The sequence below is a fragment of the Peromyscus maniculatus genome, chromosome 22 (genome assembly GCF_049852395.1).
Source record: "Peromyscus maniculatus bairdii isolate BWxNUB_F1_BW_parent chromosome 22, HU_Pman_BW_mat_3.1, whole genome shotgun sequence".
Lineage (NCBI taxonomy): Eukaryota > Metazoa > Chordata > Mammalia > Rodentia > Cricetidae > Peromyscus > Peromyscus maniculatus.
This window is the reverse complement of record NC_134873.1, coordinates 38,000,598-38,019,632: the sequence shown is the minus strand read 5'-3', so window position 1 is coordinate 38,019,632 and position 19,035 is coordinate 38,000,598. Positions and strand designations below refer to the sequence as shown.

Here is a 19,035-nt window from a genome sequence, read left to right as displayed (position 1 = left end):
ACTGACTCCAGCTGAAGAAACCTGAACCCAGCCTTGAGCAAAGTAATAAGATCCTTCGGGAGCATGGAACTCAGCTTCTGCAGATTTCAAGAGGAAGCAGAGTAGAGAAGGGAACCAGGACACTGGGGGCATAACATGTGATGGTGTCTGGATTTTACACCTTAGTGGTGACCCCTCAGACTGTGAAGTTGCTGTATGGGACTAGCAAGGAACAGGTGGGCACAGGACTTCAGTGTTGGTGGCCCTCAGGGTGACAGAAGGGCTGAGGTGGGAGCAAAGAGGTACCAGAAGGAACCAAAGCTCACAGCAGTGCAGAATGTGGCTTTTCTGTGAGGTGGAGAGCCCTGGATCACTTTTTCCCAGAAGAATGAGGCCATATCGACCAACTTTTAGCAGCCTTTCCTGGTCATGACGATGGAGAGTGCCTGTGGGGCCATGGGTGGCATTGGGAAGACTCGGGACAATACTGGGTCCTATGGCTGCAGTTAGGTGTGTTCCCGCATGCTTCAAAGAGTTTGTTGGGATTCATACATGGCGGTCAGAGGGCCACATATGCCTTGGACAATGGCATTGTCCACCCTAGCGTGGAAAGCTACAGAAGGGATAGGGTTTTTTTTTTATTAGGTTTTTAATTTTTTCTTTATGAATGAGAAGATCTAAGTTTACTTTAAAGAAGCAGATTAAGGTAACTTTTATTTTGGGTACTGTGTAAAAGAAAAGGTCCCTGATTATCTAGTTAAAGAACATTGGTTGCTGGGGCCATGGTACAGAGGATAGAGTGCTGAGTTGGAGTTGGGCAGGAAGGAGGCAGGTCCCTTCTCCACTCTGCCTGGATTTGGTGCCACCTCGGTCTCCTCACAACCTTGTATCTGGACTACACTGATGAGTTTTCTGAGAATAGTGGCCGGTGTCTGCGGAGGTACAATAAGGGGCAGACAGCACACACCCTGGATGTTGCATCATATTTATGTCAAAGCACACAATTATCTCTGCCGAGCTAATTATAGTTGGGTGTAAGTGAATGTTTTCATAGGAGGAAATGATTAGAATAAAATTATAGTTTTGACTTAGAAAGCTTAATTATCTCCAAATTGGTTTTGTTCCTGACTTTTCATTTTTCTCGTTTTAACATTTGAGGAGCTGAATTTACTGGTGTCACCTGGTTCAGATGTCAAAAGAAGGCAGCAGATAGCCCATGCCAGATCTTCATTGAGTCCTGTTTGATCTCTTTGGTGAACTTTTAAATGGATGGTATTCAATATTAAAATGTGTGCTCTTCCATCTCAGTAGCTGTGAAAAAGTTCATGAAAACACTGTGAGGCAGGAGGATGACATTGAGTCACAATTACAGAGGTTTCTATGCCAGCGCTGTTGCTTCAGGCCATGGTGCCTCAGGGTATCTTGGAGGCTACAGCATATGGGTGACCTGGCATCAGAAAGCGGAGAAGAACAGGAAGTGGACAGGGCAAGATACTCATTTCAATGGCATTCCTTCAGGGAGCTGCTTCTTCCAGTGAGGACCTGCCTTCTACAGTCCCATCACCTCCCAGTTGTCTGACTTCTGGATCCGTAGTGGGTTAAACCACTGATCACCTCAGAGATGGCCTGATCTAGTCCTCTCTAGAGACACCCTCAGGAAAACTCCACTTGGTAGTCTCCTAGGCACTTCTCCATCCAGCCAAGCTGTCCACAGAGATTAACTATCACAAAATGTATAATTAGAATATCGTATTCATTGGTTAAAGGGCCAGCACCCTCTCCTTGGCTTTTATCCTACACAACTGTTCTCTCCTCTGAATGAATCCCAGTTGTTTCCATTCCTAGAGTCTCTGGGACCAGGGATTTTCTTTACCAAGAAAACTCACTGGCACAAGATGCTTGACTCAATGAATTTGTTGAAAATTAATATCACATGTGATTGTGTGCTTGGCATATTGACATTCCATGAATTGGTACCTCACCTCTTCATGTCAACTGAGAGCGCTGCTTGTCCTCCACAGCATGAGCCCTTTCCTCAGGCACTTGCCTGATGTGACTTTCCTTGGTGACAGCCCCTGTGTTATGGACTGCAACTGCTAGAAAGGTTCTTATTGTTCTGGGTGTTGACCCAAGGGACTCTCAGTGTCCTGCAGTTTCCCATCTGGAGCTGCTAAAGTAGCCCTGCTGTCTTGAATGCCTGCTTCAAATGGAGACATGGATTACTCAGCATCTCTGGTATGAGGATGTGAAAGCATGTCACAGGAAGTCTGGAAAATCCAAAACAGCATTTATAGAGTACAAGGAAAGCCCAACTTTCCAGAGAGATATATAAAGATAAATCAATCAGTTTCTACCATGAATGAAGAGAAATATGTGCATGCAGGTTAGAAAGTGGCAGGAAAGGAAGCACCTGTCTTGCTGAGGACTCCTGGACTCACTTGTTCATATCACCACTTTTTATCCTCAGACCAAAACTGCTCTGGCCTTGTTGTATGATGAAGGCTTGGAAAATGCCTATGACGTCCGGCTGAAGCTGACAAAAGAGGTGCTGACTGTTCAAAAGCAAGATGTCATCTGCATCGGGGGAGCCCCTCCTGGTGCTAATGTAAGTGCTCCTGCTTCCAGGGCATGGCTCAACCCAATCCAGGTCCAGGAGTCAGAAAAGACCTTCAAAAATCACTGTTCAGGAAGGTTCTGTGAGAAATTGGCATGCTGCAATTCATCTGTCCCTAAGTGCTGACTGGTTACATCCCAAGATTAAATACTCATTTTGTAGTTCTATTTCATACCTTCTCCAAGTTTGTTTTTTAATGTTGTATGTGGGAGTAGGAGAGGTGTGGTGTATGTATGTGTGTGTATATGTGGGGGTGGAGGTAGGGGAGGTGTGTGTGTGTGTGTGTGTGTGTGTGTGTGTGTGTGTGTGTATGTACATGTGTGTGTGTGAGAGAGAGATGTATGGTGTGGTCATTTGTATGAGTGTGTGGAGGCCTGGGGTTGACATCAGGTCCTCCTCTGTTTCTCTCTTTATTTCATGAAACAGAGTTTCTTACTGAGCCCAGACTTCCTCAGTTTGACTAGGCTAGCCACCCAGTGGATCCACCTATCTCTGCACAAGTCTTAAACCAGATACCTCTGGCTAGGAACTGAATTTTAAAAGTGGTATCACATATCTTTAATCCCAGCACTTGGGAGGCAGAGGCAGTCATATATCTCTGTGAGTTTGAGGCTAGCCTGGGCTAAATAGCAAGTTCAAAGCTAGTCAGGAACACTCAGTAAGAGTCTATCTAAAGAGCCAGAACAACATCAAAGTGGCATTGACTTATTCAACCAGTGTATGGTTTGGAGTGAAGTGTCCTTCACATAGCCCATGCATCAAAGTTTAGTGGGTCCAGTCATTTGGAGGATGTTGGATTATGAGAGCTCTTGTTGCACAGATCAAACCACTGGTGAACTCATCATTTTGGTCAAGAGAAATATCAAGACAGAATCTGTTGTATGTCAAGAAGCACCCATCAGAGTCAAGGCCATAGCATCCAGAGATGGATAAGAAGTTGAATGTGTAATGTAATTGATCCCTGGCAATGTGTAGTCTACACATTCCCCTACAAATGAGCACTTTCCCATTTCCACATACACAGGCCCTCACTCACTAGTCAGAGGAACAGATCCAGGACTGATGATGAAACATGATAAAACCTTCTGTCTGCGAAGTGGGTGTGTTTTCATTGAATTCTCAAGTTTTGTTTCAGAATGTATTATAAAATGACTTTTAGAAGAGATTGCATTTACCATTCAGCCCAGCACACTCTCCTAACAATCAGCTGGTACTCATACCTTGGCAGTAGTCTCCTTTCAACTGTACTTGGCTCTCTCCACATTTCCTTCAGATTATAAATATGTCAAGACAGCTGTCTTCTTTGACATATATAATTCTTACCCTTTATGTATCTTTTCATTAAGCACAAAAATGGCTTTGAAGTGCTAGAAGCAGCTTTCCTATAGTCATATTCTCTAAGTTCCTGTAGAATTTTCTTACCCACTATAACTCTTACTTCTTAACTTCCAGACTAAAGTTTGTTACAGCTTCAAACTTGTGTTCAGATCTGTGCCTCTAGGTTCCTACCTTGAGTTCCTACCCTGACTTTCCTGGATGATGAACTGTGATATTGGAACTGCAAACCAAAATAAACCCTTCCCCCTCCCAGTTAATTTTGATCATGGTGTTTTATCACAATACTAACCCCAACTAAGGTTCCTTTCCCAATAGGGGATGTTCTGTCCCAACAGCTGGTTTGTTTTTTATCAAATTTATTAAGATATAAATGACTAACAAAATTGCATATATTTAGCTGTACAGTGTGATTTGACTTACATACATGATTATTTGACTTACATATAGAAATGATTGCTGTAATTAAACTGATTCATTATATATGTATATATATTATCTTGCATATTTACATTATGTGCATGTGTGTGGAGGCCGCAGTAGTATTGGAGTGTAAGATCTACCCTCCTGGCACACTTCAAGTATACAGTACAATATTGTGAACTGTCATCCTTATCTTGTAGTCAGAGCCCCAGAACTTAACCCTTTTTGTTTGTATTTTATTGAATCAGAGTTTCCTGTGGCCCCAGGCTGGCCTCAAACTCCCCTGTGTAACTAATCGATAGACATGAACTCCTGATCCTCCTGCCTATATCTTCTAGGTGCTAGAATTTCAGACACTCAGCTATAAATTACCCATCATATAACTCACACCTTTGCCTCTGGCCAACATTGCTATATCTGTACGTTGTAACCCTAGGGCCTACCACAGACATGAGATCACGCCATATTTTTCTTCTGTACCTGAATTGTCGCAAACATATTAATAATCCTCTGCAGCTCATGTATGTCATTGTCACAGATGAGTAACTTCCCCTCCTGTTCAAGGTTGACTGGTATTCCACTGAGGAATCTTAATCAATTATTCATTCTTAGATACTTAGCTTGTTTTGGGATCCCAGATGTTGTAATTCTTGCTGTGACGAATGTGGTTTAAACTGTGTGCTGCTGCTCTCTCTTGCTGTAGCATGAATGACAACACTCTTGGCCCCTCAGATAAGTGTTGACAATGTGTCTCCAATGGGAGTCAGGTGTGCTTGAGTGTGGCCTAGATGAGAAAAATGAAAATGACTGCTCTTACATTAAAGTCTCTAAATAACGGCTCTTTCCTTGTGTGTGTTCTTATAAAGGGTTCATTACTTAGACATATGGGCTATGCACAAAATATAATTCTTCCAGTTACAATGTTATGCAGAGCATTTACTCATGGATTCTGTAAAGTGTGTTTATTTACTTTCATTTTTTTTTTGTTTCTTTATTCTGAGTGTATGATGTATTTAAGGCATCAGCTTTGTTGGGGAGTGATGGATTCAGACCTCTGTGTCCTGCTGTTCTGAGAGGCTCTCTTAGAAGCACAGACATATGCTACCACATCTAATTAGAACTTAGCCATCTCACAACTAACACACTCCTCCCTAAGAGTTTATTTACCGGTTGATATGGCAGTCTGGGGAAGACATCACATATGCCATGGCCCACAGCAGCTTTTCCCACCAGCCTGCTGTTTTCTGTCTGTACCGTTTGTGCACCCAAGCCCCAGGATGAAGCAGGGTCCCCAGGTGTTCTGCCATTCTCAGCCTCTGTCCTTGCTTTTCAAACATTGATTCTTTGGAGCCCTTCAGTCTGAATGTTACTATTTTTCAGTTAAAGTATGATGTTTATGGTTCCTATAGTATTTCTGGGGGAAAAGAAATGCTTTCCTGCTTACTATCATACCCCAGCCACCTCCCCTGTCCTTTCCAGCATGGTTCCTGCATGGTTTGTCCCATTCCTATGCGCAGCTGTGTAAAAATTTTCCAGTCAGTTTAGACAACAGCAAAATGAAAGACTGTAATTTCATACGTAAGAGACAAGATTTTGAATATTGCCAGTTACAGGTGTATTATGTTTTTAGCTTTTATCACCACATTGATGTAAATGCTATCAGCCATCTGTGTTCATGGGTATGAAAAGGCTATTTCTTCTGGAATGCATAGTGGTGACCACAGTGGGACTTAACACAGGGAAACTGCAGTGACATGTGCTGAGTGAGGATCTCCTTTCTAGGGCCAGTGGGAGGAGAGCAAGTTTGAAGGGAGCCAACTTCTCCACTTGGAGAATGGACATGGGCATTGTCCAAATGGAGCTCTGTTGCTAGAGCCCCGTGAGGGTGAGGCAGCAAGCTAACCAGGTCTGTAGAAATTTTGTGTGGATTTCCAGCGGTGCCTTCAACAGGACCTGATTTTACCGGCAACCTTGTTTCCCTCTGAGCAGACCACTGGTTGAAGGTTGGCGATGGTACTGCTACTGCAGAGGTCAGAAAGCGCCAAATTAGGAATTTTTATTTTAAAATTGCTTAGGTTTTGATTAAGAAGTTATATATACATTCCTTTGTTCATTCTCTGATAACGCATTGTAACCTAAACTTATTTTTTTCCTAACATTTTTTAAAGCACAGAACTGTTACACTTCGCAGACAACCTGTGGGTGGCCTGGGCCTAAGTATCAAGGTATGAGCTTGTTTTCTTGCTTCCCCTGACCTTCAGGCGCCAAAACCTTCAGTCTCAGCCCTCATAATTGTTTCCTTCTCATTTCTCTGCCTTCTAGGGAGGAGCAGAGCATGGAGTCCCTGTCGTCATATCCAAAATATTCAAAGACCAAGCAGGTAAGACTGGTCCCAGTGATGGGCATGAACACTGACTATGACAAGAAAATAGTTTTTAAGAGGTAGAAATTAGCACACCCTTATTTTGGCTGCTTTCTTTCAGCTACACTTCACTGATATAACCATGTGTTGTTTGAGAGGATGTGTCTGGTCCCCTGATACATGCTGGCTTCCCTTTCCATTTTCTTTTCTTTTTTTTTTTTTTTTTTTTTTTGGTTTTCCGAGACAGGGTTTCTCTGTGTAGCTTTGCGCCTTTCCTGGAGCTCACTTGGTAGCCCAGGCTGGCCTCGAACTCACAGAGATCCGCCTGCCTCTGCCTCCCGGGTGCTGGGATTAAAGGCGTGCACCACCAACGCCCGGCAGCCCTTTCCATTTTCTTTGTCAGCCCATAAAAGACTGTTTCTTGTGTGATGTGTCCAGTCACCGCAGAGAGCCCTTGCTACTACAAATCTGAGCAATGAGTCTCTTACAGTTGGTTTAAAGCTGAGGAGACTTAAATGTAGGGTGAAACCCTGTAGTGTCCACTGGTATCTGGCAAGAGCCTGTGGGCATCCAAGTTACTTACTCATTGTAGAACTCCAGACATGCTCAAGAGTGACCCAGAGGGAAGTGAAAATCCACTGCTTGGAACCATGGCACATGGACATCATGGCATTAGCTATTATATCAGGCCATTAGAGGAACACCATCTATGTATGGTTAGTAATGATAGAACTAATGGTTCCTGGGAGGACACATGGACACAGAAGGTGAGGGTGAGACTTCCTTATGGGGCAGGGAATTCTCAGAAAAATAGGGTATTTCCTGATGTCCAAAAATGACTTTGTTATGAGACACACTGCTGTCAGCTTCTCATAACAGCTTCTCCTGTGCCCTTCCTCCAACTTTGTCCTCCCAGCCCCAGCCCCTGCCTAGGAAGTTCAGTCTCCACAGGATGGTGTGCTGGCGTTAATATGGGCAGTCCCCTGTAGTCTGGTGGGGTTAACATGCATCCTTAGGCCTCAACTTAAAAAGGAGGTAAGTCAGGACCCGGAGGTGGGGTCAGTTTGGTGAGCTCCCACACCTCAAACTGAGACCAAAGCTAGAGGTGGCCAGCAGCTATAGACTCCTGTGGCCCTGGCTCTGCTCCTGCTGGAAGCAGAAGGCATGGGGGTGTGGAGAGGAGAATAAGCTTGAAGTTTCTCTCAAATTTTTCTCATTCATTTCACCTGATTGCACTAGACCAAGAATTCAGCTTGGTCTGGTACAATTAGCCTGGGTCTGAACTGCACTGAATGCTGTAGGTAGAGTGCTTTAATGGCAGAAGATGTCTAAAAGTCTGTGTCATAGACCCATCCAGGCCACTGACAGAGGTTACAGAAGGCATCGAATTGTATTGAAGAGATACTTCAAATAAGAGGTGAATTTCTAGAGGGATTATAGACTCCCATGACACCTTTGAAAACATTTTTGGGAAAGAGAGAAGTGTCCACATGGTTCATTCTGAAATTGGCATCTACATGAAAATTTGCCTTCACCTAAGTCAGTTAGGAGTCAACACAGGGTGTGCTTTCATCCTTTCTGAGCAAGGTGATAAAGTTTGCTTACAGCAGACAGGATATCTAATTAGAATTGAGATCCAATAAGCCCAGGAATGCAGCTTTCTGTGGCCCACAGAGGCAGAGGACACTACCTATAGATCAGGATAGAAAAGATGGAAGCACTTACTATGCACACACACACACACACACACACACACACACACACACACACACACACACACACGCATGCATGCATATATGAGGACACACTGGCATGGTGCTCTTAGTGGGGGGACTCCTTTCTTCAGCTCCTTGGAAGCCTCACATGTAACTCCAGTCCAGCCAGGCTTGATATGAAGGTGGTGTCATATCACAAGTGCCTTTCCATATATGCATATGTGTGTGTGTCCCGCCCACCCCCCCTTGGTGGCACCAAGGATTTCATTTGATCAGAAAATATGAGCTTAGCTGTAACCTTGGCAAGCAGCAAAGTGAAAGAGCTATATAGTTCTCAGAATCAAATAATCATTCTTTGAGATTTTTAAAACATTTAGAAACAAATGCTGTGGTTAAATTGGACTGCAGGATCCGTGTTGTTTATCAGATGTAATTGTGGAGCTGACATGCTTTACAGAAGTATAGGCTCTGGTGCATTGAAAGTGAAATTCTATAAGCAAGGAATAAATCAATTCTCTTGCGTGTTAGCTCTGTTTAATTACTTCTGCACCCCTGTCAACCATCTGCTTGGCTGATTAATAATGGAAGGAAAACTGCTCATGTGCACTTCTGTCTCTATAGGTAATCTTTGTAAACATTATCAGTTCTTTTTCATTGGTGCATTTTTTAACCTGTGAATATGAAATGCTTCAAAAAGGAATGGCTAACCAACAGAAAGTCAGTGGAAAATTTCATGCTCAATTGAGAAAGAAAATCTTAGTGCAGGAGGCCACCTAAGACAAGAGTGGAAGTGAGGCTGTGGTTTTGAAAAGGAGACCCTATGTGACCTTGTTAAAATTGTCTGGTTACCATAATTAGATGTATGTGGTCAGAGGGCATAGGACTTAGAAGTTTGCAAATGGAGCTGTCTAGAGTGAGGACACACTGGCATGGTGCTCTTAGTGAGGGGACTCCTTTCTTCAGCTCCTTGGAAGCCTCACATGTAACTCCAGTCCAGCCAGGCTTGATATGAAAGTGGTGTCATATCACAAGTGTCTTTAGATCTGACATCCACCACTGACAGCCAAACCAGAGAATCTGTTGACTGTACTGTTCTGCCCCAGTCCTTTTCTTACGGGACCCTCTCAATACTTCGATAGAATGCTTCAAAGATACCTCTTCATGTCTCCACAGTGTTCATCTTCTATGTCAGTTGCCCTATAGTATCTTGCAAAAAATGTCTAAAGGAATGCAAGCATTGTGGTTACAGTTAGGGTTAGGGCTGTTCTCACTTTCTCATATCTTAATGTATGACAGTCATAGACAAAGGAGGGCTGCTCACCCGGAGTCTCTATGTGAGGCTGACAGAGGGCTATACCATTCACATGAAGAATATGGTAGTGGAGTGTGATACTTCTTGCCCAATGTTGCAGGATCCCTGGAGGATGGACCTCACAACAGTGGGTACACTCATCACTAATATATGAAGGCATCAGACATTTAACTATTCCCAGACTTGAGAAGGAGAGCCCATATTTCTCACCAGATGTGGACATGCAGAGCATACACTGTCACCCAATTAAGTATGGAGTCTTCAGATAGCCTTGGAATTGTTCAGGAATATCAGAAACAAGAATGAGACATTGGAGTTGGGAATACCTGCTTATTCCAAGAGAAACTGCATGTATCCCAACATGCTCCAAGATGTTCATCATGGCTTAGGTGTTGCAGCATCCCCAGGAGGAAGGCCTGTACAAGCAAGGCATTCTCTAGCTCTTACTCTCTAACTAACCACACGTGTCCCTCGGGCTGTTCCTTCTGTCTTTCTCTTGGAACAAGGCTGACATAGCCCATTGGATCAAAGAAGAAAAATCAGGAATTCTCTTATGTGTCTAAGAATTTGTTCAGTGTTGTTCAGCAAATAGCTCTCTGGAGCATTCAGTGAGGAGACTGAGGTGGGGTCCTGCAGGACAGGCTGACAATAAACACCCCTGCTGTACACACTCAGAGAGCAGGAACCATATGACATATATGAGATATTAAGGATGATTGAATAAGAAAGCATGGCTGTTTTTTAAAACTGTTTTGCTCTATAGGTGATGACTTTATGATTAAGAGGTGCCACATTAAATCTTTTTGGGAGGTGAGGTGGTAAGGTTTTTTTTTTTTTTTCACTTTAAAAACATGCAGTCACTGTAAGGAGAGGACCTCCTGGAGGTGCAGGTGCAGCAGTACAGAACATCAGGCAGGGTAAAAGACCCAGATGGACTGTGTACAAGTGCTCTGCTGAGCTTGAGAGTGAATGGACAGAGTTCACATGCCCTTTGTAGATGAAGTGTCAGGCTGCTGCTGGCAAAATGTGGTAGCAAGAGGACAGAGTTAGTGCTGTCTACTGCTGGTTCATCAACTTCAAAAACAGGTGAGTGCCAATGACTTTGACAAAGTGACCGGCAGTCCCTGTGGAGTTAGGTGAAAGCAGGGCCAGGAAAACAATATTCTATGTCAATTGTGTGATCTGAGCAGAGGGGTGTGTGTGCATGGCTTCAGAGGACACCACAGAGATGAGGAATCAGAAAAGCAGAATTTAACTTGAACTGATGAAAAAGGGAACTAAAGGACACAAGTGTATAGAGATGATGCTGAGGATAGGAATAAAGGGGACACAGGAGTTGAGAAGGAAAGATAGTGCTGCCTTGGGTCTGGCTCTCCCATCCTTTGGGAAGTGATCTTTCTCGCCTCCTCGGCTATGGAGCATGAAACTTTGAGGCAAGTTAGTGAGTGTGACCAGATTTCAGATCCTGATGGCACCAAATGGCAATGTCATAGAATTTAGACCACCTACTTAGAAGCCACCCTGGGGTTCAGGTGAGGTCAACCCTGGCCCCCCTATGATCTCAGAGGCCCGGAGTTTTACAGGTCTGTCCCTCCCATGGCTAGAGGACCAGATGATCCTGAGACTGTCCACAAACCAGATGCTAATCTGAGCATCTTGGCCTCCAGATCCTTTTTAATATATGGTGTGATTTTTGACATCATGACGGGGAAATTTGTCATCACATATTTTATTAAAGAAATCTTGAAAATAATTTAAGAGCATTAAAACTTCATCACAAATTTCAGTTCCTTTGATTCCTCACCTACTTCAAATCAATTTTATACATGTCTGCAACTGATTCATTTGGTAATTGCAAAACTCCATCAAACAGGCAAAACATCCATGACTACTATAATTACAATCCTCCTGCCTTCATTCCTCCTTCTTTTCTCCCTCTTCCTTCCTCCCCTCCCTCCCTTTTAGCATTTTTGCTATGATAAGCACTGACTTTGGTGATGGGAGTAGCGGAGAAAGACTAGTTTGCTTTGTCAAACGAGAGGGAAAACTCAATAGCCAGGTGTGGCTCTGGCTTGAGTAAGTGTTTAAATTGGAGCTGGGACTTCTGTGTTCCATACATCACTGTGCAGCCTCTAAAAAATCCCATGAGTTCTTGATGTGGTCATCCCCGTATTTCAGATGAGGACACTGAGACATAGACATCTGGAAGAGTTTTCCTAGTGATAGACAGCAACACCAGGAACAGGGCAATTCAGGCCCTTACCTCCAAGCCTGTTCCTGGTTTCTGTCTTCGCTGTCCTGTGCAGCTCCTTACAGCACTGTGAGGTTGGTAAAACAGAGTCAGAATGTCTCTGCTGCTTCTTCACTTAGAACTGAACATCCTTTGTGTTGCCCTGTTCTGGGTTGCTATTTCATAAGGCTGGGTGATACTTGGCTTGTGGTGCCAATGGGAAAGACACTGGAAGCAGCATTTCAGATGAGCTTGGTTCTAAGACCAGATTTATCCATTCACAGATTATTCTGGTTGTTGGTTGTTTAACTGAATACAGGATTTTTATTGACTCTCAAATCAGTTTATAACTAGACCACTGTGATAGTTTTAATCAGGCTCATATATAGGGTTATTTAATCCGTAGTTAATTGAACTGTTTAGGAAGGATTAGGAGGTGTGGCCTTGTTGGAGGAGGCATGTCACTAGGGACAGACTTTGAAGTTTTAAAAGCCCGTGCCATTCGCAGTTAGCTTTCTCTGTGCCTTGTGCTTGTGGATCAGCTGTCAGCTCTCAGCTACTGCTCCAGTGTCATGCCTGCTGTCGCTGTCTGCTGTAGTGCTCCCTGCCATGCTGATTATGGACTCTAACTCTGGAACTGTGAGCTCCAGATGAAGCATTGCCTTGGACATGGTGTCTCATCACTGCAAAAGAAAAGTGACTAAGTCAATCACTTATCTCAAGCATTTTTATATTTACACTTCCTTCATCAATCAGTCAACAGCTGCATGCAATGGCGCTGACATGTATCTATCTACCCTTAGCTTGTGAGGTTTCCTTCAGGCTTTTGTCTCATGCATGCTGTAGGGCAATTCTATTGGAAGATGGTAAATCTTCATTCCAGGTTTAAGAGGAAAATGTGAGTAATCACCAAGCAACTCCACCTCCATCTTCTAGGAGGGAAACCTACCATATTCTTTCCTTTCTGCCTGAATAATTAGATTCACCCTCTGAGAAGTTGAGGTAACTCACTTGCCATGAGTTCCTGTGAGAGCATTCTCCCCACCCTGAGCTTCAGGGTATATTTTCCTTTCAGGGAGACTCTACCTCTTAGTGTAGAGAACATGGTAGCTATGTATGAGTATCCATCCCCTCCAGTACTACCATCCAAAGCTTCCTTCCTGGAGACAGGACCAGCTCTGTCCATTCACCTAGGCTCTCTAGGATACCTGATCATCCTTGCCCCATATACTTCACTGCCACACATACACTGCTGAGTCACCTTTTTCTTGCTGGTGCTCATGGGTGGCTCTCCCCCATTTTGATAGATAACCTACTTCATTCATAATCTTTCAAGCTATCCTACTGTCTGATCTTTTTGGTTTTTTGTTAACATAGCACTTAGAAGATTCACAACATGGTGTGGTTTGGTACCATGCACAGGTTAGAAGAGAAGTGGGGAGCAGGCCCCAAGCTAACCTTCCTCAGAATATGGCTCAGTACTAGACAAGGGGTCTTTGTCCTTGACTGGAGACTATGGGGAGCTACATGAGAGACAGATCTGGGAGTTGGGGGATACACAATTAAATAGGAGACAAGCAAAAGAGTTGCTGACACACTGAGATAGGGAATGATCTTTGAGTGTCTTTTGAGTTACTGCACTCCTCATGATAGCTAATTTTAATTTTTAAAATGTGTAGTGGTAAATGAAGTTGTGTCAGCACTCTGCCTGTTAATCATAGTTACAAGTTGTTACTAACTAGAATGAAAACATTAGAAATAGCATTTGAACATTCTCCTTGCTCAGATTGTAAGACTACAGTGTCTTCTGTGTGACAAACCTCTAGAAACAGAGGTCCTCAGAAGCTGCCATGCCTGTCACAATTCTACCCTCTTCCATATAGGAAGTAAGGTAGATAGCACTGACCCCATATAGCAGTGGCTCTCAACCTGTGGGTCATGACCCCTTTGGAGGGTTGAATGACCCTTTCACAGGAGTTTCCTAAGACCATCAGAAAGCATGGATATTTGCATTATGATTCATAACAGTAGCAAAATTGCAGTTATGAAGTAGCAAGGAAAATCATTTTATGGTCGGGGTTACCACAGCATGAGGAACTGTACTAAAGGGTCACAGCATAAAAAAATGTTGAGAACCACTGACACTGACATGGGAGTGTTTGCTAGGGTTTTAGTAACACAAAGAAAGCCATCAGAAACAGCGAAGGACCAGAGCAGTCTGCAATAATCTAATGAGTTCTCCTCCCTGTCCATCTTCCTTTCCTTCTTTCTCTGTTTGTGAAATCCCATCATGAGTGTCTAGTGTCTTGCTAGATATCAGGACACAGAGTTAGACAGTACAAGATCCTTAGCTTGGGAAGCTCATTAGCATAGTGATGAGAGCTGTTCTGAGTCACTGAAAATCTATTCATCTGTCATCATATTGTCTCTCAATCCATCTTTCTGTCTACCTCCCACCCTCTATCTGTCCATTAATCTGCTTGCTTCTCAACTATCTAATATTTTCAGTATTTGTGTGTATAGGTATACACACACACACACACACACACACACACACACACACACACATATATACATACACATTTTAGTTTTGATCTTTATACATACATGCATATATATATATATTCATCTCAAATACATATTTTGTTAGATGGCCTCAAGCATATAATCATAATAATATAAATTTAACATGATAGAAGTAAATATACCTCTTCAATTGCAATGTACAGTATATTTGACTGGCCTGTGATTCTCCTGTGCAGTGTGCTAGCCTCTGTCAGATGCCAAAGTGACCTCTCCATGGTCAAGAAGACCTTGCATGTCCTTGGGAAAACACACTGAGGACTCACTTGGGTCCTGAGAAAGCTAGTGCCCTGTTTTGTTTCTGTGTGCACAATGTAGAAGATGATTGAGTTGAAGAACCCAAATTTCTTGCTCAGTAGCAGCCACTACAGCTATCTCCCACACCTGTCTGGGAAGCTGTGGGTTGGATTCCTGGTGGCTACATGGGCTTGCAAGAAGTTCCTCAGACCTTTGGCCTGTTGTACTTTCTGAGAGTCTAGGAGTGGTTGGCATTGCAAAGCCTTACTCTCTTTGATAAGGACATTGCCTTTTCTTACCAGCCTATGACTCTGAGTAGCACCCCCATTTCCTGCCCATATTTTCTTGCCTCTCTGCATGAATTCTGAGCAGAGGGCTTCTGCAGACAGGCAGCAGTGAATGGCTGAAAAGATTTAAGCTAAGGATGGAATGTTAAAACCCACAGGAAGAACACTTTCTCATTCCTCCTAATACCAGAGTGGCTACAGAGTAGCAAAAATCAGGCACATAGTTGTCATCCTGCAAAGTGGTAATGTCATGTCATGAGAGGGAACCCTACCAGCTTCTCATAAGGTCAGGCTGAGCCACATGGGCATTCAAATTGAACACTTGCTTTTCCATCTAGAGGTGTACCTGGAGTACACTTGACAAAACCTGTTTGTTCAAGATTCTAGGCTTCATGCTCATCAGGATGGTTGCCTGTAAACCTGGGTCACACTGAGGGAAAAAAAAAGTACTAAATACCCAGCTCCCCCCATGGCAGCAAGTTTAACACCATTCTGTAAAGGGCATGTGTAAGTTTACCAGAATGGGATTGTTTTGTGGGAATGAGATGCTAACACTGAGGATGTAAATTTCCTTCTAATATTTATCTTCTCTGGTCTTAATTTTGCTGTGTGACCCTGTTGTCCCTGCCCATAAATAGACAATTATTCTCAGTTGCTGTGTAAGTGGAAGTAGCTGGCTGAACTTCTGAGTCCTTCTTTGTGTCACTGGTGCTAACCCAGCCTTTATCTACAGCCACACCTGCATTCTCCCAGGGGATTTACCTTCCCTTTGTCATACATATCCCATATAGTATGAAAGCACACTTCCCACCCACTACACACATCGCCTCATGTTGCTTTCTAAGAAATGTGTAACGTGCACATGCATGTGAGGCTACTGAACCACAGGGAACCTTGAGCTGTGTGTGCATCTTAATAGGTCATATGTCACTTAGCTCACTAATACCCCTGTTACTGTCCATGATAACTTTCTTTCACCCACCTGATCTTTCAAAGCAAGGAAGAATGAAGCTTTGTTCAATAATTTAATAAACTTTAATGATGATATTTCTGATTCTGCAAAATTTTAATATCCAGGGAAAACTACACACAGATCATGAAGAATAAATGGTAGGACTATGCAAGGTAGAAAAGTTTTCAGTTATAAATTGTGACCATAACTGCAATACATGAAAAGAACTTTCTGAAAAGCTAAGAAATGGCATATAGGCTCTGATCATTTTATAGGTCAGAAAACAAGTAGAAATAATGACTTACCCAGTCTCTTACTACTAGTCCAGAGCAGTTTAAATTAAAACTTAAATTCTTGTTAAAAATATAGTTCTTTGTGCCACAGCAGATCATCTCATTGTATACTACTAAAACATGCAGCCACAGCTTAAACTAATTAAAAAGTGCCAACAATGGTAACTTAATAAACTACTACTATTGTTTTTTAAGAACCTGGGTAGGCGTCGATCCTGCATGGCTTTGATGCTTGTATTCAAGAGACAAATGGAGCAGTTAGGAAAGACACAGAGAACTGCATCCTGACAAACAGGAAAAAATAAATTAAGATAATTTTGTCATCTTTTCTGTGATATTTAGGTGAAGTGTGGGCAAAATCCTTCAGCTAGCTTCGGGATCTTACAAAGACTGACTCGTGATTTGAACTGTGGCTTAGTGTCAGGCTGAACATTGGCCATGCTGTCATTTCCTCAGATGTTTGCACATGTACCCAGGAAACCATTCTGTGATTTAGGTGGATGGATTTATGGGTGGGTGGGGATGAATGGATAGATAGATAGATAGATAGATAGATAGATAGATAGATGATAGGCAGACACACAAATGGACAAATATTGGTAGGTTGATGAGAGATAAATGCTAAATGATGGTAGCTTGATAGATTATAGATATATAGATAATATATGATAGATGTAGATTAACAAGTGAATAGATGACAGAAAATAGATGGTATTTAATAGACAGGTATATTCTAACTTTCCCCACAACCCACACCTGGTATCAGGGCCCTGCCATACACCCCCATGATACATTCTTGTCATTAGTTTCTTTTCCTATTTGATATTTTTCATTTGTGTTGTTGAATCTAATATTGGAAATTTCTTCTCAGCACTTGTACTTCTCTGATTCCCACACTTCCATTTAAATATTAAATATTATTAAATTAAATAACAATAACCTTTATTTTCATGGATGTGTCTGTGACTCCACTATTCACATGCCCTGGAGCATCCATCATGATTACCACCTGGGTTGAAGGCTGCTCTGTCTCTGGCACGTTGCTTCTCAAATGCGAGGCTTTTCCTTCGGTGTGTATCACCCTTCCTTCATTGTGTATCTATAAGGGAATTGCTCTTGAAGTTTAAAATGTGAACACTCAGGGCCCCTGGGAAAGACAGTGACAATCTTCTCTCTGGATGTTTGGAACCATGTGACACTGTCTTGTCTCAGTGTCTGGATGAACTTGTCAGAAGTGCATTACAAGGAACCCTTTTTGCCTGGCAAGATGGATGTGGAGTCAGAGTTGGAGTTTTTATGTTGAACTTTTTCCTTCTTGGTTTACTGTGCCAAATAAGTTTTGTTCTAGTCTCAGGTTAGCCTGACTTAGACCTAAATAAAGAATGCTCTGGTTTCACCCCTGAGTTGGCTCACAAATAAAAGGGAGAATATGTAAACTTTCCTTCATTGTTAAGGCATCAATGAGAGATACTCTTTTAAAGCTATCAGAGTAAATAGAACTTGACAAGGATAATCAAATTGACTGCATAGCTGAGTGAAAAATGTGAAAACACCCAAAAGAATTTTGAGATATTTCAAGAGCTCTGAAGCACACGTAATCTACTGCAGATTTAATTTAAATTCTGTGTAGAAACTTCCATCACAAAGGCTGAGTTAAAGCAGAACTGAAGAAAAGTAAACAAACACTATCAGCTGTTGTTAATGAATGTCAGAAACAGACCACAGGCTTGCACTATGGAGTTGGTGGTTATGTATACTTGGGTGCCTAGACAGGACCCTCACAGATCCCCAGAACAGTGTCCTGAAGCCTTCTCAAGCCTAGCCAGGACCCAAACAAATTTCCAAGAACATGATACTTGAACCTCCTAGTGCCTATCCAGGACCTGCACAGATCTCAAGGAATGGGGCTTGGGGTCATCTGTTTCTGCTCTTGAACTCACCCAATGTCATTGGATCCTTGGCTTATGCTTCCAAGAGCCTCCTGGGAGACATAAAGCACCATTTAAGTCAAAGTTGTATCTTACTTCAAAGTCTAGCCTTTAAACTACAGCAAGAGTGTAGATGGCCCTATTATAGGTAAAATATACCTTTCTAGAAAGACCTAAAAACTTAACAAAGGCAGTATTTGGGAAATGAACTGAGTTTGGATATTGAACTCCTATGGTAAGTTCCCTGAAGTGGGTAGTAGTGAGCCATCTTCTCAACATGAGGCCACATGGTCCTCCTTATCCCAGTCTCTGATATTTTTTTAAGCCAGGGTTATTGAACACATGGCTAAATGGAGCACAGCCACTGTGGCTGACTGTTTATTCTAGTCCTATATGACTAGACAAGATGTGCTGGGAATTCAGGGGTTGCAGGGACCAGCTGGGGTGGGTGATGACAGGCTTAATTGGTTTCTGTTTGTGAGGCAGAGCTGGTGAAAGTCACAGCACAGGGAAGGCTGCAGAAGCAGTCATGCTGCTTTCCCCGGTTCACCAGAACCGTGAACATGCATGGATGTTTTCTTACCATGGCAGCGTTGGGACAAAAAGTAAATGAAAACCGCAGGAGTGCAAGGTGAGGCCAGATGTAGATGTTAGATAAGTCAAGCTATGCTGTACTCACACATGCTCATGTGTGCTCGCATGCACTCTTGTTCATATTGGGCTACTGTGCTGAGGAGGAAGCTCAGGTTAGAGTTTAGGATTAGCATGCATTGGGCCCAACCAAC

General features: G+C 42.8%; 1 protein-coding gene across 3 annotated transcripts in view; it reads left to right on the top strand.

Annotated features, from left to right (window-relative positions):
• Sntg2 (syntrophin gamma 2) overlaps positions 1–19,035 on the top strand; it is a 199,746-nt gene that overhangs the window by 64,527 nt on the left and 116,184 nt on the right. For 2 of the 3 annotated variants that reach the window (XM_076559662.1, XM_006989783.3), the window contains exons 2-4: positions 2,447–2,584; positions 6,520–6,576; positions 6,674–6,731. In XM_076559662.1, the coding sequence (XP_076415777.1) occupies positions 2,447–2,584; positions 6,520–6,576; positions 6,674–6,731 (253 nt within the window). The remainder of the gene's footprint in view (positions 1–2,446; positions 2,585–6,519; positions 6,577–6,673; positions 6,732–19,035) is intronic. The other variant, XM_016008086.3, reaches the window with a different exon arrangement.